General features: G+C 35.8%; 2 protein-coding genes across 2 annotated transcripts in view; both read right to left on the bottom strand.

Moving 5' to 3' along the window:
- The window catches only part of LOC137401457 (ankyrin repeat domain-containing protein 50-like), a 70744-nt gene extending 53671 nt beyond the window's left edge, over positions 1–17073 (bottom strand). Inside the window, exons 1-3 of the mRNA XM_068087809.1 lie at positions 16988–17073; positions 4729–4963; positions 1508–1677 (exon numbers count right to left, since the gene is read on the bottom strand). Coding sequence (XP_067943910.1) covers positions 1508–1677; positions 4729–4929 — 371 coding nt within the window. The 5' untranslated portion in view covers positions 4930–4963; positions 16988–17073. The remainder of the gene's footprint in view (positions 1–1507; positions 1678–4728; positions 4964–16987) is intronic.
- Positions 17074–19588: 2515 nt separating this feature from the next.
- The window catches only part of LOC137401571 (protein starmaker-like), a 38587-nt gene continuing 34942 nt past the window's right edge, over positions 19589–23233 (bottom strand). The window contains exon 5 of the mRNA XM_068088000.1: positions 19589–20591. Coding sequence (XP_067944101.1) covers positions 19963–20591 — 629 coding nt within the window. The 3' untranslated portion in view covers positions 19589–19962. The remainder of the gene's footprint in view (positions 20592–23233) is intronic.

Here is a 23233-nt window from a genome sequence, read left to right as displayed (position 1 = left end):
GAACCTTCAATGTAATGATTGATCATAAGATGCATGAGACAAATTGAGACAGGGCGCATGTACCCTAGGTCACTTATATTTCGCAAGTATTTAGTTTCGTGAGTAGCATACAGAGTAAAATTTCGATGCAATTTAATTTCGCAGCTCTGATGAGTGCGAAAATATAGTGATGTGAAAATAAATGCAGTGGAACAAACATAATTAGATTCCTTAGGTGCGGTTCACTGGTAAGAAAAAATTTTTCAATTTGGGACTAGTTGTAATTGTAAACCGCAGGTAGAATTGTGTTGCCAAAATCAATAATGCAATTTTATCGCTTGCTGCCATTTGTTTTTTGGACTATCAATGAACAAAGTTATTTAATTCGGCGTTTTCGCTCGTTCGTTATGATAGTTTAGTTTCGCTCATGAAATTTTCGCGAGAGGATGACTCCGCGAAAACGCGAAAGTTAGATGAGGCGAATACATAAGTGTCCTAGGGTATAAACAAGTTCGGAGTGGTAACTGCGATTTCTAATTGAGCCCAACTACATGTGTATGACTTGAGATAAGCAAATAAAACTGTATGTGGTGATATCATATTTGTACAGATTCTAGGTAGTTCAGCTAATTTTAAAGCCAGTGGAGGTAAAGGCTGGTTCACTGTATATCGTTTGTCAGCCCTTTCCATCAGTCTTTCATCAGTTTTAAAGGTTGACTTGCAACAAAATTCACATTACAGTTATTTGGTATCAAAAGATTCACCATGTTTTACTCCGATGTGTTGTAGGTACAAATGTCTTACTCTGCTGCGAAACTCTTATGAGTATGACGAATGTCTTACTCTGCTGCGAAACTCCTATGAGTATGACGAATGTCTTACTCTGCTGCGAAACTCCTATGAGTATGACGAATGTCTTACGCTGTGTATACTAGCTAATAATGAGGAAGACTTAGCTGCTATCTCGAATAGTCAATAAATTTTTTTAAAAACTTCGATTTTCATCTAATTGTAAAAGATCCCAAAAATCGGTCGAATGGTTTCAACTTATTTGAAAATAAACAACACACAATTTTAGTAGATTTAATAAGAAAAAATCAATATTTTTCTATCGTTTGTGACTGTTTTTGTTTGAGGTGATCTGACTGCCAGGATGTCTCAAGATTCAAATCGGCAAAACTTGATGGCGGTTAAAGCATTTAGAAATATGCTGACAGATTATCTCAAACATCACAAACAATTGGAAATGATAAAGGATAATTTCTGAAATACTAGAATTTTGTTGAAGTTCGTTTTGTAATTTGCAGATGATTGCTCAATTGTTACGATCAATCAGAGCAGATCAAATGCAATTCAATTTTTCACTCTTAACAAACTAACGTGTACTAACAAGCTATATGACGAAAAGTATATTTTTATGCGTCATTTTAACCTTCAGTGACGATAGATCTCGTGAAGCAAATCGCCAGTCAAGAAAATCGGATTATCAGCTAACCTACACACAGCTTTAAGGTAAGCCACTACCTACCTGACAGGTGGACCCTGCTGTCTAGAGAGCAGTTGACGGTACTGCTCCCCGATGACATCATAGTTGGCGAGTTGGGTAGATATAGAGTGAAGGAAATATGGAAGAGACAATGACTGGGCTCGAATGGCCGAACAGAAGTGGTAAGCAAGGAGTCTCTGGGACAAATCCAACTGCAAACATCAACCAGTAAGGTCAATATAGTTCATACTTGGGAATATTCATCAGCGGTTGCCACGGTTACGTATTCAGCAGCTAGCCCGGTAAACTCGGTAAGATATTAGTTTATAGAAAAGAATGAATGGGTCAGCGCTAGAGTTATCTTTCCTTGAGCTGGTGCTTATCAACCATGGCTGCCTCAGCTCGAAATATTCAATATCGGCGTGGTTTTTAACTCTTTCGCTACTTATCAATAGGGTTTCACTTTCCATTACGAAGCCTACACATTAGTTAGACCAATCAAATTTTGTCTCCAATGAAACAATCTTGTTGCCAATCATGTGCAACCAATCAAAAGTATTTTTGCTAAGCAATTCTATTTCTAATCATTTTTCAAAACGAAAAACCAAATCGCTATCATCATGGCAATAATAAACTCACCGCGTTCTTTCAACGCAAAGAAAGCGTCAGAAATTTTGGGAGAGTGGGATTCACTAAACAATTTTATACTTATCTTGTAGAGAATTTTGTTCTGAATAAGATGTATTTTACAGTAAAACAATATCTGCATTGAGTATGAGATATTGGGTAAATACTAGATGTATACCGATTTTACCAAAATCCGTTTAAATTAATTTGGTTAGAATAGCGAATTTAATGCGGTAGTGAAAGAGTTAAAAGAAGTTGTAACCGTTCAAATATGAACTTGTAGATTTTAGTAGAACTTGTAGTAGAACTTTGACAGTATCGGTAACTTTCTATCATTTGCGATTGCTTTTGATGTTTGAGATGATCTGACTGCCAGGATATTTCAAGATTAAAATCGACAAAACCTGATCGCAATTAAAAACGCTCAGAAGAGAAGATATGCCATGATGAAGCCAATAATTGCGCTTCCTGTTTATTCCGTCTCTAGTCTAGCCGTACAGATAAGTTTACACAGAGTTTAGAGAAAAACAATGAAACAAATTCCAAACAACCTATCTCTAAATCATTTATAGCAGAGGTAATGAGGCTATATTTGAAGTTTTATTCCAGCAATCATAAGCAAATACAAAATAAAACATATGGCAATAGAGACGCGTAACACTGCATTATGAAGCATTAGCCGATGTCATAACGAGAGAGTCAAACAGGAAGCGCAATCATTGATGCATTTTTGGGAAGTCTGGGTACGTTTGTTCTTCTGAGCGTTTTAACTGCGATAGTTTTGTCGATTTTAATCTTGAAACGTACAGGAAGTCAGATCACTTGAAACAACAAACAAAATCTCAAACGACAGAAAAATATCTAAACTTTCTGATAACATCTACTAGAATTAAATGTGATAACATCTTTAATGCTATGTGCAAGCACCCTGAACGATCTGAAACTGCTCCAAGATGATTAACATTAATTTGTCTTTAACATAACGATTTCTACAAAGTACATAGATGTCGCCAGTGTTACACACCTCTCCTACCGTACTATTCGCCGCTACTTTTTCGTGACGATTTGAGCCATGCGGCTTATATAAGGGTGCGGTTATTCTGTGGCTTTTTCTTTCACCGCTAGGGCGCATTAATCAGAATCTACGGTTAGTGCGCTTCTAGCTGTGAAAGAAAATACGAAACAATGCCTAACGGTACTGTTCCGTTTGACACTAGGTTAAAAAGCGTCGGTTAACACGAAACAGTGCCGTTAGGCACTGTTCCATTTTAAACAGCAAAGTTGTTGCCGCATTAAAAAGCACCGTCCTGAGTTCTGCAGCTTATACAAAGGTGCAGCCTATGTATTGTTTTATTATCATTTTTTGGAAAATAAAGCAGATACAGCTGGCTTATATAGGGGTGCAGTTTATATTCCGAAAAGTACAGTAACTTTAGATGGAAGCTGTCACTAAAACTTTTGCTCACTGTTGAGAGAGAGAGTCAAGCTACATCAATTCGAAATCAATGAATACCTTAAAACCACACGATTTCATTAGTTCATCTGGGAGAATCTCCAAAAATGGTGGATTAATCACAAAACAAACATCCAAGCTGGCACAATCAAAGGTCTAACAGACTTTAAGAAAGGCAGTCTTTGTAAACTTTCCCAGATATTACGTTCTCTAAGCATCTAAATTTAAACTTTTGAAAAATAACCACGGGGAATTTTAACTTGTTCCAATTTGCAGAATGATTATAGAATACGCGAGGTACGGATGAATTCTGCAATCAGCAGTGAGTTGTAGATAATTCATGGTAGTAAATTTCAGTAAGTCGAAAGATAATTTATAGCTAAAAATCAAATCTGTACACCTTATGGTGAAATGGTTCGGTGTTCATGACTGAGTGCTCTTTCAAGAGAAGCCACTGTCTAACAAACTACAGTGGCATTCCATGCCAGATGCCATGTACAATAGTCTGAATAAGCCATCACTTTTAATAATCGACCTGAACTCATGGAGTGGACAGGTTGATGTTTGGCACAGACATGTTCAGCACCCAGGACTGAGATAGCACCTGCATCCAATAACATGGCACCTGAGTCTGATGGCATTGCCTCTTAGCTAAATATGTTGGACTTTGAATTACTCAATCTTACTAGCTCGTGCCTTGGAAATTGTCAAGACACTATTATTAATAGCGACATTGCTATAAAAGGACCACTAAAAGTGACCTTGACCGTAGGCTAATAGTATATAACATTATTATTAAAGGTTGACTTGCAACAAAATTCACATTACAGTTATTTGGTATCAAAAGATGCACCATGTATTACTCTGTTGTGTTGTAGATGCAAAATATGTGGGAATGTGATTACAAGCTCTCAAAAGCTAAAAACGATTTACACATATTTTGCACCTACATCACAGCAGAGTAAGACATGGTGAATCTTTTGATACCAAATAACTGTAATGTGAATTTTGTTGCAAGTCAACCTTTAATAAACTGCAAGGTTGTGAACAAGAAGCGAGGTGTATTATCAATAGTGGTAGCCATAAGTAACCAACCCAAAGGACTTGTTTAGGCTTGTCAGACACCGTCACTGACAGACAAAAATAATTCAACGACACACCGCTTAGACTCGGCCTGACTTACCTGGCTTGGAGATTGTCTGCTGGGCCAGACGAGCTCTGTACAGAAAGCCGTTTTACCACACCCACTGTCACCCATAACCAAAGTTCCACAAGTTGATGATGTGGGTCTTTTGTTTAGGCATGTCTTCAGCTTCTCAAACGCCCAGTCTCGGCAGTAGAAGGATTTTCCCCTGTGTCCAGTCGAGCCTACAGACGACTCCATGGGTCAACCTTGACAGCGACCCAAAGCAGCCAGCCTATTGCAAAAGAAACCAAAACAAAATTAGTACAAACCAAGACTAGTGATACCCATGCATTTTGTTTAAAACAAAACTATAGAAATGGTCCAAATCTGTCTGCACGCAGTTCCAATACACATTCTTCACATTGACAGGTGTTAGGACGTATGGAACAAACACTAGACAACGATAGAACTCTTTCTAAGAACATAATACAACATCTCTACTTTTCCATCTCAGGAGATTTATCCGCGAAAACTTCTTAAATCAAATGTTCAGTTAAACCATGTTTAGGAGCCAAAAGAGGAATGCAATGTTGTTATCATCTTATCTAATACCGTGTGGCATTCATTAAAGCCTGGTTCCCATATCGAAAGACCCCGCGGTAATCTCGTGCAGCAAAACACTTGCGGGCGGGCGCTAAGCTCGGCGGCTAATGTTCACAATGTTGGTGATGCTGCCAACAGCTGCTAGCCATGCTGTCTCGAAAGCGCTGGCCTTCACCTATACAGCGCATTTTGGGGAGGTTTGCCTGCGGCTCTTCGCCAAAGTTGAACAGCAGTGAACTCTTGCGTTAACCGCCGACAACTACCGGCGGTACTCGACGCTTAAGTTTACATTTCCCCGCCGATAGCCTGCGGTGCTGTCGCTGGTGCTTGCAGCAAATATAGGAACCACACTTTATAGGCAAAACTGAGGATTATCCTCAACAGCCAACAGGCTACACCGCTGATAAGGACAACAGTCATTGGTACCAAAATATGAACAAAAAGGAGTTATGAATCATATCTTGGTACTAACTTTGGATTAACTAGTAATTAGGTATGCCGCAATTTATCAATCAAAGAGCCAAACATTCATTTGAATTAATTTGGGTATTTTTAACTAAACTACGCACAGAGTGAATGTAAGATGTATTAATAAATTTATGTCACGAGGAATCATATAAAGTGTAGCTAGGTGGGTGGCATGACTAAGTTTGCCGTGAAAGTTATAGTGGTATAGCAATGGTGACAATCCATACATCCTGTAAGGCCAACTGCCAAGTTGACCTCAATAAAACTTCTGAGAAAAGTGGAATGAAAATGAATCAGACATGAATAGACAGGCGCAATGATGAAAAAGGAACCAGCAAACCCAGCTGAAGATATCGCAACGATATTACTCCAGCACTAACAAATCTTATCCAATGCTTGCACAAAAGCTCAAGCAATCAGAAAAGTTGAAAGAAAACAAATCAGAAATGAACAGACATAAGCGGACTAGTAACAACCAGAAAGAAATCATGCAATAGCTAGCTGGCAAAATATCTAAAGATGTCTTGCCCACGACCACTCCAACGCTCACACATTTATTGATTATTTGGTCATATCCATCTTCTGACAGTACACAGGCGTAAAACAAACACAGGAGTCTTATTACAAGCACAATTCAATAAAAAGTAAACATCGTTACGGAAATAGACAACACAGCCAAGAGCCACTGCAAGCTCTCACGACTAGAGGTGTAAACAGTATCGCTTCGGCTCACTGTCGAACATCTGTTCAATCTAATAAGTTTGCAAATTGGCTTAAAGATAAGGCAGTTGGAATACAGCAGCTCGTCATGCCTCAAGCGGAGAACGGCAGCGAAAAAACCTATCAAACAGCGCAAGCTTGAGCGAAAAAATGAATATTCAACCTCGATTCAATATCACAAATAACTGTACTAGCGAACTAAGTGAGTACAAATCCCTATGGAGTGGATAAATTGTAAAGAGCCACCTTACTTACGGACATTCGTGTACATTCGTTACGGACATACGAATGATGTCGCGCGTACAGACGCTACCCGATAACCATTTATAACTATATTTAACAATGTTGCATAAAAGCTCATTGATACGATTGCTACAGTTTGCAGCCAAACTGTCTTTTTATGTGCGATAGAAGAGGAGTTATGAGCGTCGATCCATAGTAAGCAAAAGTCTATATAACCACAATGATGCTATCAAATAATATGCTATAACCCTGCAAGCTTATAAGTTATATAATAATCTGTCAAATGCCACACATATATCTTGAAGAACAACTGACATAACAACACATACTTATAATACAAAAATTAAAAAAATTTTTAAACAAAAATATCTGCATCGTTTGCTCAGCAGGTTGCGCTTTGATTGTCACTTTCGTATTTAACGATTTTATCGTCTGGCTGTTCAATAGCTCTAATAGTGTCTGCTGACCTCAAGTCTTTTTTGCACTGCTGAACTAGTCGTTATTAGTATTCAAACAATTTTTTTAGCAGAATAAAACTTTTCGCTTTGCTATTTGAAAACTTTTTCACAAAAATAATAACCTTTTAGCCCATGCGCACTGCACAAGTTATAGTCGGAGACAACTTACAAACAAATTGGCTTAACGAACGACTGTCCGGACCCTATCTCGTTCATAAGTTGAGAAGCATCTGTACATTCATAAGAAAGGTTATAACCTATTATATGCGCTAATCCATCCTTCAGCTCCATTCACGCCGTTATGTCATTGAAAGCATAATTGCAGGCCAGGAACAAATAATGGTAAAAAATGAAGTTTGAGTTGGCCGCGCCCAAACCAGTATATTAACAAATATAAAGTTACAATAGTTTAAAGTTAAATAGTTAAAATTAATATAAAGCTAAGCAAACTAAGTGTTTGTAGGCTAATTTGGTTGTTTAGCATCATCAATCTTAAAGCATAGCTGCCACATACAACTTCTATCATTTTTACTAGGTAAACCAGACACGCTGATTCCTGATTTTGTATTCAAAATAAATATCGGTCCACTAACTTTCAAAGTCGGGAAGGCTTTTTTAAAGCATTTCAATATCCATCGCGAAAACAGCACAATCGGCGCAACAAGCTCTGCCTATAAATATGTGACGTAGCCTTGCTTTTTAGGAACGGAAGTTAGGGATGTTTAGTCCGATAGAATGATAGAGATGGGTGTCTTAAAACCCATTATTATCTAAATTCAGCTTTCAAAATAATCTCAGTCTTTTATGAAAGGTAGATAAACTATTCAAACTTGCTGGTAGCTAGTTATAGGATGTTTAATAGGTTGAAAATGAGCTCAAAAAAGCGCGATCTTATCACAAGCTAACGTTGGTATCGCGCCTTTTTCAGCTCATTCTCAAATATGTAATATTAAATAGCTTATTTACCTTTCAGAAAAAACTGAGATTCTTTTGAAGGCTGAATTTAGATAATAATGGGTTTTAATACACTCCTCTCTATCATTCTAAATCGGACTAAACATTCCCAATTTCCATTCCTAAAAAGCTAGCGTCCGTCACATATTTATGAGCGAAGCTTGTTGTGCCGATCGTGTTGTTTTCGAGACTAATATTAAAACGCTGTAAAAAAGCCTCCGTTACTCTAAAGGTTAGTGGACCAATCTTTATTTTGAGTACAAAATTGGAATTGGCGTGTCTGATTTACCAAGAAAATATGATAAAAGTTGTTCGTGACATTCATCAATCTTAATAAGTCAGCTACTCCTTTCAATGTTTGTACACATCTATGGGATTACTAATAGTCGTATTTGTTTACTTTTTGGTTTTAAATAAGTCTATCGAATAGCATCATTTTAATAATTTAACTTTTACAAATTATCACGATATAAATTTCAAACACCATAAATCAAATATCGCTCTAGACAGTAAGTTTCCAGAGACTACCGTATTCGTTTGACAAAGGACCAAATCACCCCAGTTTGTGCATGTATACGTCCTGAAGGATGCTTCCATTCATGGATGCAGTGATGATAAAATACAAAACAAAAAATATCTCAATAAATGATGTTTTATAGTAGAAATATTTGACTATCAGAAACCTTATTCATGTCATTTGAAAGGTCATAAAGGAACAGGGGCTAATTTAATATGGTCATTTTAGATAGAATCATACCTCTAAGAACAGTCAAACATGGATAACTCGAACTTCACGGGACTGAGCGAAAGTGTTCGAGTTATCAGAGCGTTCAAGTTATCAGAGCACTGTCACAAGTCCATGTATTTATTTATTAGTAGATACATGTACATATACAAACTATAATATAAATCAAAAGCATAAATGGCTTGTTTCAAATTAAGTGCTTCTAATGTAAAGTTTAAAATGTTTTTATCAAATAGTATAGCGATTTTTTTATCACTTGAGATTGGTTTGTTGTTTGAGGTGATGTTATTGCCAGGACGTTTTTTAGATTAAAATTGGCAAAACTTGATCGTTGTTGAAATGCTCAGAAAAAACATATCTTTTTCTTTTGAGCGTTTTAACTTTTAACCAAGATCAATTTTGCCGATTTTTCTTGAAGTTTATGCGAAGGTTACCTCACTTTTCCTTGCTTCCGAAGGGCCATCGCTAAGCGGATGTTTGGTAAAAATCAAATTTCACCAAACCTTTAGAAAAGTCGTTGACAAAAATATTTTGCCGATCGTGGTAATAACGACGGCTATAAACTACAAAAAGTTGAGGTTAAACTCTAGGACTTGGAATAAAGTGATATTCTAAAGCGATAACAACCGTTTCGGTAGCCGTTGGGCAAAAAACTGTTCGAGTTAACCAAGTTGAGGTCGAGTTATTTAAAGCAATTTATCATTACGTGAGAACGGACCAAAAAACCGTTCGAGTTAACCATGTGTTTGAGCTATCCGAGGGCGAGTTATCCATGTTTGACTGTATTTGATTTGGAAGACTACAGTATTCCAAAACAGAGTCTTACAAAACTAATTCTATTATAAATTTTAATTACAAAAATATACATCGCAAAATAAGCTATAGGCTTCTAGTAGATATTTGATGAAGCATTTTCCAGAATAACGATATGACCAACCAAGATAATTAAAAACTACTAGAACTAACATGGCAAATATATGTTTTCTCAGATAGTGTGAACCAGTGTTTCGAAAAGCAACTGAAAATTGAAAACTTTCAGAATAATGCAAACTGAAATAGTTTATTACAATGCACACAACTTTGGTGAAGATATTCAAAAGATTTCCGGTTATGGGAGTCAATGGTAAAGTAATAGCGAAATTCATTGTGTTGTTGAACTTGGAATTGGTAGCACATCTGCTCGCGATATATGCAATGTCATAGGTATAAATGTATTTAAGATGAAAAAAGAACAAGGGATAAGGCTTTCATATGACTTGAGATGACTCGACTTCACCGAATTTGATGACAAAGGTTTTAGGCCACCCATATAAACACAGTACAATAGGATCTACTTGGACAAATGAGCTTAGTGAAGCAAAACAGCTGAGCCCATCCCTAACTGATGAAATGATAACCATGAAAATACCTAAACCAATCAGACACGAGACCGCTGCCTTCATGAATATCACAATTAACATCACATAATAGGCAGCAATTATATTATTCCTATTTAGACGGGAGAGCCGACTCCTTAATTGGCAGTTGGACACAGACAATAGAGCATAAACAAAGGCTAGGGAACTTTTTACTACTGCGATGAACAGCAGCAAACAGAGTACAAAAAATCTTACTAGTTAGCTGAGCCTACCTAGTCAAATGAGGGTGCAATGAATGACCTATCGACTTATTGAAGCTCCTGTAGGAAACTCGTCTATAGATATGTTCATTAGGGCAATTTGATAGAATTAGCCAAGCTACCAGTGAGAGAAAGCCGGGGATAATGTGGAAGCTGCTACTTCGGCCAGATCAATAACAGGTTAGGAAAGACAGACGGCAGGAATACATTGACATAGTTCAAGGCCTGATACCTACTAGTGCAATAGCATACATGTACTTCTGCCTACCATCCCAAGTCAATTGAAGCAGGACCACATAACAAAACATGATCTTACAGACCCATACAGAGGACACGTGTATAATTGTTAACCAGTTCACTCAACTCCATATAAGTGTGTCTGAAGGCAGGCACTCCACACCTGAATGTTGGACAACAAAGCCAATATGGTAATAATGTTCATAACCTCAGTTGCTTGAATCAAGAATCTTTGACAATACAAATACAGTCATACATCGACTTACGAGCTTAATGCGTTCCGAGACTGAGCTCGTATGTTAATTTACTCGCACGTTGGTGCAATTTATTTATATATAGAACCGTTAAATATATATTGATTGGTTTCCATACTCTAAAAAATCCAAATGAAACACTCAAAACAAGATATTGTAACAAAAAGAACATGTTGGTTATTGTCCTAATTTACCAAATGCTTTCAAAAAGCAACAATTAAAAAATAATGCAAGGAAATGTGATTAATTAAAATGTAAAATTAAATACATACAATAGCAGCTAATGCTAGCATTTGCCAGAGGAGATATAAGTTATCCTTCATTACAACAGTTGACTTTGATAAAATTGGATTTTATCAATGTCTTAAAAGACAAACATAGAATCAAACCTAAAAGCAAACTTTCATTTTTAACTTAACGTAATCAAAAGTTCTTCGGCGTTCGTAGTTTGAAGTTTCTCGCTGGTGAGCTAATTTTTCCTTTTTTCGCTTTCACGACTAGCCGGCCGTTTTAAGATAATCCTATATAAAAACGTTTGCTTTTGTCGCCCTTTCAACATGTTGCGATTAGGACGAACGCAGGTGTCCTCACAAAAGGTTAATGCACGACCACTAGCCAACTTGTCCGAATGTCTATTTTTATAGTTTTGCTAGATAGCACCGGTCTTTTCCATATAGCATCGTTTCAGTTACGCTGTCAATGGCCAATTGTTTATCCAATGCCTGAGCAGTCTCTCCATCAGCGGTCGTGAAGATCGCTGCGCCGTTTAGAAACTATGGCCAGTCCTTTTGCGAACTAAATGCCCTGAATATAATCCTTCGGTTTGATAATTGTGGATGTATTTCTGTCATATTGCTGAGCTAGCTCAATCACGCATACACATTTTGCATATTTTTCAATAATTTTTCGTTTAATATCAACTGCTATCATTCGCTTTTGCTTTGCATTATCTTTCATTTAACCGGCAAACTTTCGGTCAACGCAGAGTACTTTTAATTCTGCACTAAAAATCGCACAAAAAAACACGGTATAAAAGTATAACCTGAGCAGTTAAAAAATACAGAGTGATGCTGTTCTCATAAAACACCTCCGGCATACTTGGCAACTGACTCACGTGCTCGTATCTCAAACATGGCTCATATGTTAGTGCTAAAACTTGCTTAAATAAAAGCTGGCTCGTATCTCAAGTTTCTCATACATTGGAGCACTCGTAAGTTGAAGTATCACTGTACTGATCGATGACTGAATCTGATGACATACTGTAGATATGAACTTTATATCACAGGACAAGTCTTTCAAAGAATACTACACCGCAAACGGAAATGAAATAAACAAAACTAGCTTAAAGTGAAATTCTGCGAACTGAAAGAAAAAGCTCGTATTATTTAAAGCTGTTCTATAATGTGGATCGACAAGGAGTTGGTGTCTGGTATAAGGTGTAGTGGTTTTTGGGGAAGTAGGATGGTAATGGATGGTCAAGCAGATTGGAGATACAATTTGAGTAATTTAAACAGCAAATATTTAACAACACATTTTCACTCCTAAGCATTACGCGAATTTAGATTCTGATCATAACTGTTCATATCAGGTAGCATAGCCCTGAAATATACCTTTTGAAAGCACTGTAAGTTTCCTTTGTCAGCCTTCGATACAAAGGGACACCAGCTTGTAGCAGTATATGACAAATTAGACATGCGATTCTGGTAAGAGCTGTAAAATAGGTGTAAAACCAAAAGGTGGTTTTATACCTATCAGTCTGAGCTGAACTAGAGAATGATCTGGTGGTCTAGAATGCGGTGAAATGAGTCTTGAACGCCACAAACCAGCTAGAAAGTTTAGGTAAAAAAAGAACTGTGTGAAACGGATTACGAAAAGGATGAAGCAAATTTTTCCCTACCCCAACATCACATAACAGTTTATGTATGAAAACTCAACAGATAGACAGTTAGTCCAATAAATAATTTATTAGCATAGACTTTACTCAATATCATGAAATGATTTACATAGACTCATTTCATAATACTGCATGCCAAGATGGACCGCAGACACATTCTTTAATAAAGCATTTGTGCCCTAAAGGCTATAATGCGTAACGCTCTTCTCTAGCTAGCTTCATCAATAGCACTCAATAGAAGCATTTCTTAATAATTTATAAAGGGTTTGCATAGACAGCCAATCATATCAAAATTTACTGACGGGTAACTTGAAATATCCTAACAATATGGACTACCATTCTTTGATAATCGAGTTTTGTATCATTCAATCCAAAGTTCATATGTGAAACTAAAGAGATATATGTGACACGGACTTGACTAAACATTGCACCTTACAGGTTGTGATGTTATTTAGCAGATGACCACATGTTTAATCTTTGTGGCGTTGTATGCCCCGGACTTATTCACTTGGAGCCTAACAATTCGTAAGAATAGTACTCTAGAACAAGCCACAGACAAAGCATCCATAAGCCACAGCCAAAGCATCTGCTCTGAATGGGCCATTCATTCGCATTGGAATCATTTGCTGCTAACACCTAGATAAAGTTTATGGAAGTTGATCTTCAGTGTCTGAATGATTGATAATTTATGGGCATATTACCTTAATAAGTCTAGCTCAGACACGCCTGGCCAGAGACATTGTCCGGCGCAGGATTATAAAGGTATTGTAACGAATAATCAATGTGTTCAGTTTGTACTTGAACTTGTTCTCTATGTTCGCGATAAGTCGGCAGACATTTCGAGTTGAAGCATTGCATAATGGTCGCTATTGAGCGTATGTACATTCTTGGGCTTAGGCATTCAGAGATATTCCGAGACAAGTGGCTGCCTTTGTCTTTACTCAAGCAAGTTTGTATTATTCCAAAGCTCAGATAAACAGCAATTAAATTAGCAACACCTCGGTACACAGAAGTATAAAATAGAGAACTCAACTACACGGTGATTAAATACACAAACTATCGGCTGTTGATGTAGTAAATGTGGCTTTTTAATTCTGTCAGACAGCTACAAAACCTTCAGCCTACCTAGAATTACTGAGTCATAAGAAAGATGCCTTCAAAACAAGCAGCTCAATCGCAACATGAAAGACTAAACAGATTCCGGTGACTTTAATTCAGGCAAGCCACAATCCGTAAAAATAGAAAGGAATGAATCGAAGAGTTATGAGTTAAGAGTATGAAAAATGTGCACAAAAGCCGAACAATCCCCTGAGCATTTAATTTCTACATAAACAGACAAAGTAGTAATAGTCAGATGGCCGGCAGATGTTGTGATACAAAGACAGCTCCAGCAACATGTCTCTCATTGTAAACATGCAAATATCTACCAACAATAAAAAGGAACAATCAAATAGCATGCCTTCAGATAACAAGAAAGTTGTCCAACGAGCTTCCATTAACTGTGTTAGACTAATCAACTCAACAGATGAATTAATGATCTAGAGAAAGAGGTAAGGGACAGAGATGAGATAAGGCTGCTCAGAGGTGACGCAATTCTCTGATGTTATCACAATGATGGCTTCTTCCTATGCATCATCAGCTGTGTTTCCAAATGCATGTTTCCAAATGCGTTGCTTTCAAATGAACAAGTTGGTCCACATTTGTAGAGATCAAACCGACACATTTGTGATTGGCTGAAATAGTTGATTATGATCCGAATTTATTCAATCCAAGCTATTTGCATCAAAGATTGGCTTGCGAATGAAGATCACAACAGGAGCTTCATGCAAACAATTATTTATCTGTTCAAAGATATTCCCATTTGTAGCATATATATTAAACACTTCTAGTATGAATTGAAACTATTTATGAAATATATGGCATAAAGTTTTTACTAACCAAATGCGTCAAAATGATTTTTACCCGTAGTTTAATGTAGGCCTATGCAATGAGCTTGACTAATTCTTTACTTGCCTGTTCTCATAAATAATGTGCAGTGTTTTTTTACTAAGGTAAAGCAATCCAAAAAGCAGCACAAATGCTATAGCTATCACAAATCTTAGAGAGTCCATGTTATAATACAAATATCTTGACAATACTTCAATAACAATGTAGAAAAATCTAGCAAGGATCTCATGATCATTCCCGATTAAGAATAATCATCAGTGGTCAATCTATTCCCCAAAACAACATATCGGCCATTAGTGTCGCCACGGCAAATATCTACAGTATGAGTTGATGATGCCCTTCATAGTGTGTGGCCAAGCCTTAAAGGCATCAACAAAAAGATATGCATCATACTATCAGCTTGGTAAGCGCTATAGTGAGCTCTAGGGAGAGGCTAATTTTTTGCGTGTGCCTATCATTTGGCTTGAACGACAATAGCCTGTTTTTTACTTGGTAAGACAATTCTGCTGATGGCACTATTAGCTCATTACCACGATTGAAAAAAATAGGTTTACAGTCACCGATAGAAATATTAATAAAGGCTACTTCTTTCTAATGGTGAACAACCTAAGGCGCATTGACCAGCATGATAAAGGCGTACAGTACGCATAGCTCAATGTTACTATATGCTCATTAAATTTTAATATACTGAGGTGAGCCATTTGTGGCTTGGCTACTCGTGGTGTGCGTAAGTTGAGAGTGAGTGAGAAAACCTTTCTTCCCTATGGTGTACCCCAGTACTCATCCAGTAAAGTATTGAAAATCATTCAATCAACTTATTTAACACAACTCTAATTATTTTATTATGTAAGCACCAAAATATCCATTTTAAACTTATGATGAACAGATGGTCCGAGAATTCCAGAAGGATACTCAAACGGGACAAACCTCTACATGAGCCTATTAACGGCTAATCATTCAACTTCTCCTAAATTGTAGAGATCTCAAAAAATATTTGGCCATAAAATCTTATCAGATAACTAAGGGAAGATTAGGCGCACATTCCGAGTCGCCATACAGTACTTTATTAGACGTCAAAAGGAAGTAACGGAATGAATATGCATCGATTAAAAGTAAAGAGACCGTAAAGACAAACTAATCCCATCATTAGCCAGTTGCTGTAGGTAAGACTGTAAATGCCATCTTAGCAGGGATGCAAACAGACGGCAAATCTTTTGTATAGAGCAAACATATGCTTGTCAGATAAGATAGAGATCTAGTTAAACAATACAATTCTGTCATAAATGGCAAGTGCCGAGAGGCGTTAAGAGATCATTCTTCAGACACACCGGAACATGTTTCATTAATGAGCTAGATACAATTAAAAATCCCAATTGACAAAAAAACGTATAAGCTTGAGTTTCACCTCTTCGAATAATGAAGCAGTTGTTCACAAAATAGTCAAAATGGTACAAGCTGAGCAATAACGTGGATACCTCATGTTGATACAATGAGATTGTATAATTTAATAAAACTAAATACATGTTTTATGAAATAGAGAAATGAAATTTTTCAACAGTTGAAAAATATTTGCTACTGAACAAACAAAATCATTTATGATGCAACAGTGAAGTGCCTCAATATGGCCTAATGAAGCTGCAGTGTACCTGCCAAGATTACCAGCTGTACATTTTCAGTTTTTTCAAGAGGTTAATATCACAGATCTACAGCTGATACCCCGAAACGTATGGTTACGCAATGTACATAGAAGCCCACTGACTACTAAAAACATTATTTCCTAAGCCTACTTCAGCTACTTCAGATTGGTATGGGAGCTTTCAAATAAGTAATAGTTAATATCTTTATCTTAATAGTAATAAAGCTCAAGATGTACATCTTTAGTTAGGTTAGGGTCTTCAGAAGTTCAAAACGTGTGTGCATAAACAATCATAAAAATAAAACGCTACTGTAACAAAATTACGGAAAACATTATTCCCATAATATTTTATATATACCGAAAAAAATACCAACTGCTTAAAACTTTCCACCCTACAATTATCATAAGCGTACACAATTTCCAAACAAACGTTATATAACATACTGAATTGTTTTCTTTTACGACGACAAGGACTAGACGAAGACGAACGAGAGTCAAAACTAAGAGCCGATCTATCGGTATCAAATATGTTTATTTACCTGCTAAAATCTGGCAAATGTTGAGCTTCGGGCATAAATTTTTTTCTAGCTGTACATCATCTCGTGGTAGATTCTTCTTTCGAAATACCTCCGTAATAGTATTGCCATGAGAAATCAAAAAAGACCACGTTTCGTAAACGTCAAAAGGTTGGGGGGAACATAAACGACGTTTAACGGTAGGTAGGATTGAAGCTGAATGTCCTTCATTCGGTATTGCTTCCGTCTGTTTGTAGCATCGTATAATAGACACTGTAAACGACGCAAATATATTTGTCTAACTAGTTTATTAAAGAGTAAACAACTCCTGTTTCAACAAATAAACTACATCTATGTACATCCATCAAAATGTAGTCGAGACCACACGCTCCGATTTGTTTATGAATGTATAACGCTAAAATAACACATATAACTTGGTAAGAAGTTTCGTGATAAAATATTAATTTATCACTTAATAAAGCTATTAATATATATTCAACCCTGACGAAAAAAAAGTGCTTTTCATGGCAACAATTGTAATGGTGATCATTATTTATCATTTTTACATGTTATTTACCTAAGATTTAAAATGTCATCTTTTAAATATTGTATTCAACAATAACTGCAAAATAATTGAAACTATTCACAACAAGTTACACTTTACTTCATTAAATATTTGATTATACAGCTTTTAAAATTTTAGTACTTTTATCGACAAAACACTGCAATAAAAATAAGTTACAGTATTCATTTTACATCTCATCTAACCATACATTTTTTTCTGTTCAGTAATATATTTGACAGTAAAGAATCAATATTTATGGCCGATGTCGTATAAATACATGTATTTTACATCTATACGACAATGACAAAATATTATTTTGTGATTGTGTGTATATGAGCGAGGAAGTACTAGTTTCTACATTTTCTGGCTAATTTTTGATGAAATGTCTATTCCTTCTGGGATCTCAGGCAGGCCAACAGATGGACGGGCTTTACAGATAGACAGACCAACTCTATTGTGATAACTTAATTGTGATTAACCCGATTGTGATAACTCTATTGTAATAACACTATTGTGATAACACTTTTGTGATAACTCTCTTGTGATAACTCTATTAAAAGGCTTTTTATTATAAAAAGTAAAATCATAATATCGCTTCAAATAAATTTTTATTCTTCACATACTCTGAGGAAATGAGACTTCGAAATAATTCGCTACTAACCATATAAAGCAATACATTCTCAAATCTACTACATTCTACATTATTATTATTATTTACAATGCATTATTATTATACATTAGTAGAACATCTATAAAAATAAAGCTCACTTGTGTTCTAGAATATTCTAGAATACCAAACACTTCTGTAATAGCTCCAGCTGAGTAGTGCACAATATATTACTGTGCTGATATCTACTAATATCTATTCTAACAAATCTTACTTTGTCATTGTGTCTGTCTGTTAGTCTGTGTCATTGTTATACGTTTCTACATTTTTGTAAAACAATTTCTTCCGATTTTATCCAAACTTTCCACGCAAATGCTCCACGTCTTCCGCTAAATCGCTAAAAATCTTGTTTTTAAACTCTGTCTGGTTCTTGAGAGTGAACTGCTTAGACATGGATTACATACTCAAGAATTCACTTTTACATGCATTAAAGACAATTGCCCTCAAGGAAAAAATATATGGATTATTGCTGTAAATGTGGTGTAGCAATTTAATACTACTTGCATTCTGAGGGCTATTTGGTAGTTGGCGTAAACGCTATAAGTTACGGCAGTATTTGCCCGATTTTATCCAAACTTCCCATTTATATGCTTAGTACATTTTACCAGGTTGCCAAAATATTTGGTTTCAAAACTCTGTCTGGTTTCTAAGAATCTCAAGTGTGTTTCTAAATACACACACACACACACACGCGCGCGCGCACGCACGCACGCACACACACACACACGGGATATGTGATTGAAAAATAAAGGAACCCCGACTATGCCATGCTTACTCCTAATACGTTTACAAACATGCATATAGCTACATGTCTATGACACATTTACATGTATATGCTGTGGGTCACAAACTGCTAGTTAACTACATACTCAGACAAGTTTCAACCAACCATATACTGCCTAGTTTTTATGTGTCTACTAGAAATGAACATTTGTGATGTAAGGTATCGCAGCTGAAGCATTTGGGAAATTTTATAAAACTACATAGCTTGCAGTCATAATAAACAAAAAAGCTTATGCCAATAATAATAATAACAGTTTTTACTAGAATAGGAACCATAATCATCCATCTGTTTGTCCAAATCCACAGCTCAAAGTTGAAAAAATAATTGCAAGATGCAGGATTAGAACTCACAGCTTTCAGCTTGTCAAGCAATCACATTAATTAACCACTGCACCACTCAACATCTGACTGATATGCTGGAATAATTGTATGCATGGCTATTAGACCTGATGATCTCTCCCGACTCACTAGACTGCCATGGTACTTGTATTATTATTGTTAGCAGAATGCAGATGAAAGTGTCTATGTTCTGTTTTTTTTCAAAGATGTAACGCTTTTTCGAATAGTGCGATGACAACACCATGTGTATAACAATCAACATTGACCTTGCTGTAATTTTATTTTCTTAAAAATGGCTTAAATCCATAAATGCTGTTTAAACATTTCTATAAAGTAGCCTGTACGGTGATCATTCAGAAAATTGGAGTTGTCCTCTATTGTCGCTATGCTCCAAATAAGATGCCAATTAATATTTAAAGTCACATGCATATTCTAGAGATAATTTATGTAACAATTTCAGCCAGACCTGAGTATGCTATAATATTAACAGAACCCTGTGAGTCTCGGACACAATATCTGTAGCTAAATATAAAACTGTTTATAAAAAATATCAGCCATAGCATAAAAAAACTAGCTTTTAGGGAATGTTTGTGCATTAATTTGAGCAATACTATTCTTTATTTCCCTGGAAGAGGAAGTTACTCTTCACAAATGGGTAATAAATCTAATGATTTCAATAGAGGCGTCACTGCAGTCTGACTCAAAATCCTTATCAATGTAAGGTGTTTTGACTTCATCACCTTCTACATTGTTTTTATTTGATTTCTCTATGTGGAAAATTGACGATGAGTTTACCGAAGGATCAGAAGGGCTGGTTATTTTTGCAAACAAAGGTTCTTCCCTATTTGCGTCTTCCGCTTTTTCGTCATCTCTCGTCCCAGTTTGTAGTTGACCTTTAGAGAGCAAGTCTTGTTCGTTGTTTATTGAATATTCATCCTTTGTTTGGTTTTCGTCCTTGTTTAGTGTTTCGCTAGAACCAACTCCACTTTCAGCGGAAAGTTGGTTCTTAGTTTGGAAGAGAATCTTTTGTTTCTCCAGAGATATCTCAGAGCCTTCGCTGGAAAGACTGGATCGATCAAGCGAGTAGAATCCATCACTGAATGACCTGAAGTGGGCTATTGAATCGTGCTGGTTCTCATCGACCAATGACAGATCTTGTAACAGTTCTTCATCAGAATCATTAAGGCTTTCATCTTCATCAAGACCCGTGTATGAGTTTTCACTCATCTGAGATACCAATAACTGCTTTGAAGTGACTGGACTTGCTTCAGCACCTGCGGGAAAGAAAGTTTAGATGATCATGATAACTCTATTGTGGTAACTCTATTGTGATATTGCAAATGTGGTAACTTAATTGTGATAACTCTATTGTGATAACTCTAATGTGATAACTTAAATGTGATTACTCTATTGTGATAACTTTGTTGTGATAACTCTATTGTGATATTTCTATTGAAGAACCTCTGTTGTGGTGACCCTTTTGTAGTAACTCTACTGTAATAACTTTATAGTGATAACTCTATTATGATAACTTTGTTGTGATAACTCTATTGTAATAACTATTGTAATAACTCTATAGTGATAACTCTATTATGATAACTTCATTGTAATATGCTGGAAAAGCTTGACAAGGATATATTCAATGATATATAATCTAAATTAGAGTGTTTTAATATAACTATAGTAATATAATATACTATTATAATTATTTAAAGTTATCTAACACTCTTTTTTCAAGTGAAATGAACTAACAGATATTTCAAGAGAAAAATGGTTGTCAAGCCTGTCTAATGAACTGTTTCAAGAACAAGCTTTTATTTAACACTAAAAATGTTACATTGATTGATAACTATAGGAGAAAATAAATGATATATAAAGAGATTTTATCTTTATATTTGAAGGTTTATGACAACTTGTGATTCAACTGCCGCTTTAACAACCAAATAAATTTTAGGTGACTGATTAAACTTTCTCATTTTTCAGTACAATGTATAATTCCAAATTAGTGAAATGAAACATGCTACACTTTCATATCACACATGTAAATAGGAAAAATAAGAAAAACTCTAAACTGGTTCTTAACCAGTGGGAAATTTCCCACCAGTAGGAAATTTGAGAATTTGAGGTGGGAAATTCTCAAGCTTAAGATTGAGAATATTGATTACACACATTTCAAGGATATAGCAGTTGTACTGTATTTTCATCACAAACATGGTGCAGATACATGCTTTTATTGTGGGTACAACTGTATTAATACGGAAACCAAGCCTCGTGATGTATCAAGCAGCTTATTGGATATTTAAATTACCCTATTGTTGTGTCTATCTTGAACTTTATTTTTCCATAAATAAAAAGTATGTCATGACAAACTATCCATAAAATATGATTTCTATCACAGTTCAATTAATAATTGATTCATTTTGACTGTATGGCAAAATGCTATCTAAAAAGCCTCCTCCTGCAATCGGAGAGTGGCAAAAATACCACAACTTTTGGCTGTTAGAGAGGGGGAAATCTCGAAGCGTGGTTTGTCAAAGTGGGAGATACACTGAAAAAGGTTAAGAACCACTGCTCTAAACTCTGGAGCATTAAGTTACTCATGACATAATTACAAATCAATAGAAACGTTTAGGCATTGCTATGGAGATGCTGACTAGTTGCTATGGACATATTTACTAGCTGCTATGGACATGTTGAGTTGTTACTATGAACACGTTGACTTGTTACTATGGACATGTTGACTCGTAACTATGGATATGACTACTTGTTTGTTTGTTTTATTTTACATTAAATATAACATAACAATATGATAAAAAAGTAAGATGGAATGTGGGCCCATATGCCAGCAGCATGGCTATTCGAAGCGCAGAGCCTGAGTTAACAGATGAGATTGTTAATGAAGAAAACATGGATAGTCTAAGCATAAGAAATCAGAACAAATCTATTCCAGAGAGTCCAGCAAGTACTGCTACAAATCAGCCCAAAAGCCATAATATCTACCAAATTTCTTTAGCCAAATTGGCAAGGAATTCCATGCTGATGAGGCAACCCGTCTATGGCCGCCAGTAGACGCGGAGGGTGGAAGGGGGTAATGAAAATAAGAAATGACAGAGTGTTGTAATGTGTTGACAAGTTAGTTTGAGATTTAAATTGTGTGAAGACTAAAAGACATATTCTTAGTTGGTTTAGTTGTTGTATAGGCAAAACATGAGATCTTTTAAACAAATGAGTTGATGGTAAATAAGAGTTTTTATGATAAACTATTCCAAGCAATTGCTTCTGGATGACCAAAATTTTGTTTAAGTAGCTCATCAGAGAATTTCTCTATGCTTCCAAACAATAAACTATTTTACTGTTAATTAGAGTATTATACAAAAGCAAAAGAGGCATTTCTGGTAAGATCAATGAGGCCCGGTAAATAAGCCCTAAGGTTTGTCAGTCACAGTTGTTTTCTCAATAGTTTTATGTGTCTTGACCAGTTTAGTTTATTATCTATTGTAATAAAAATCAAATAATAATAACAATCAAATAATAATAATCTATTGCCTAAAAATTTTATGATTTCTGTCATTTGTATGTTTTGTCCAATCATGGAAATGTTTTTGCCGCTAATGTGCTGACTTGCTACTTTGAACACACCGACTTATTACAATAAACAGTGTCATAGTTTTAGCTTGTTCTAGATTTTAAAGGATTGATTAGGTTTTGAGGGAGTTGTCATTTCCCTCTGAATACAGTATTGCGTAATATGCTATTTTAAAAACATCAACAATGCACTTTATGAAATTTATTGCTCCAGTTTTATATGAACTCTTAGTGCATAACTAACAATAAAACAAGCCTATCCTTTGTTCCATTCAACGGATTGCATCATTTAACCACAAGGAAGATGGAAGAGTTGTACAGCATCGATGAA

The sequence above is a fragment of the Watersipora subatra genome, chromosome 8, assembly GCF_963576615.1.
Source record: "Watersipora subatra chromosome 8, tzWatSuba1.1, whole genome shotgun sequence".
In the NCBI taxonomy this organism is placed as follows: Eukaryota; Metazoa; Bryozoa; class Gymnolaemata; order Cheilostomatida; family Watersiporidae; genus Watersipora; species Watersipora subatra.
Note: the sequence above shows the minus strand (reverse complement) of the source record. Positions and strands in the feature narration are given on the sequence as shown.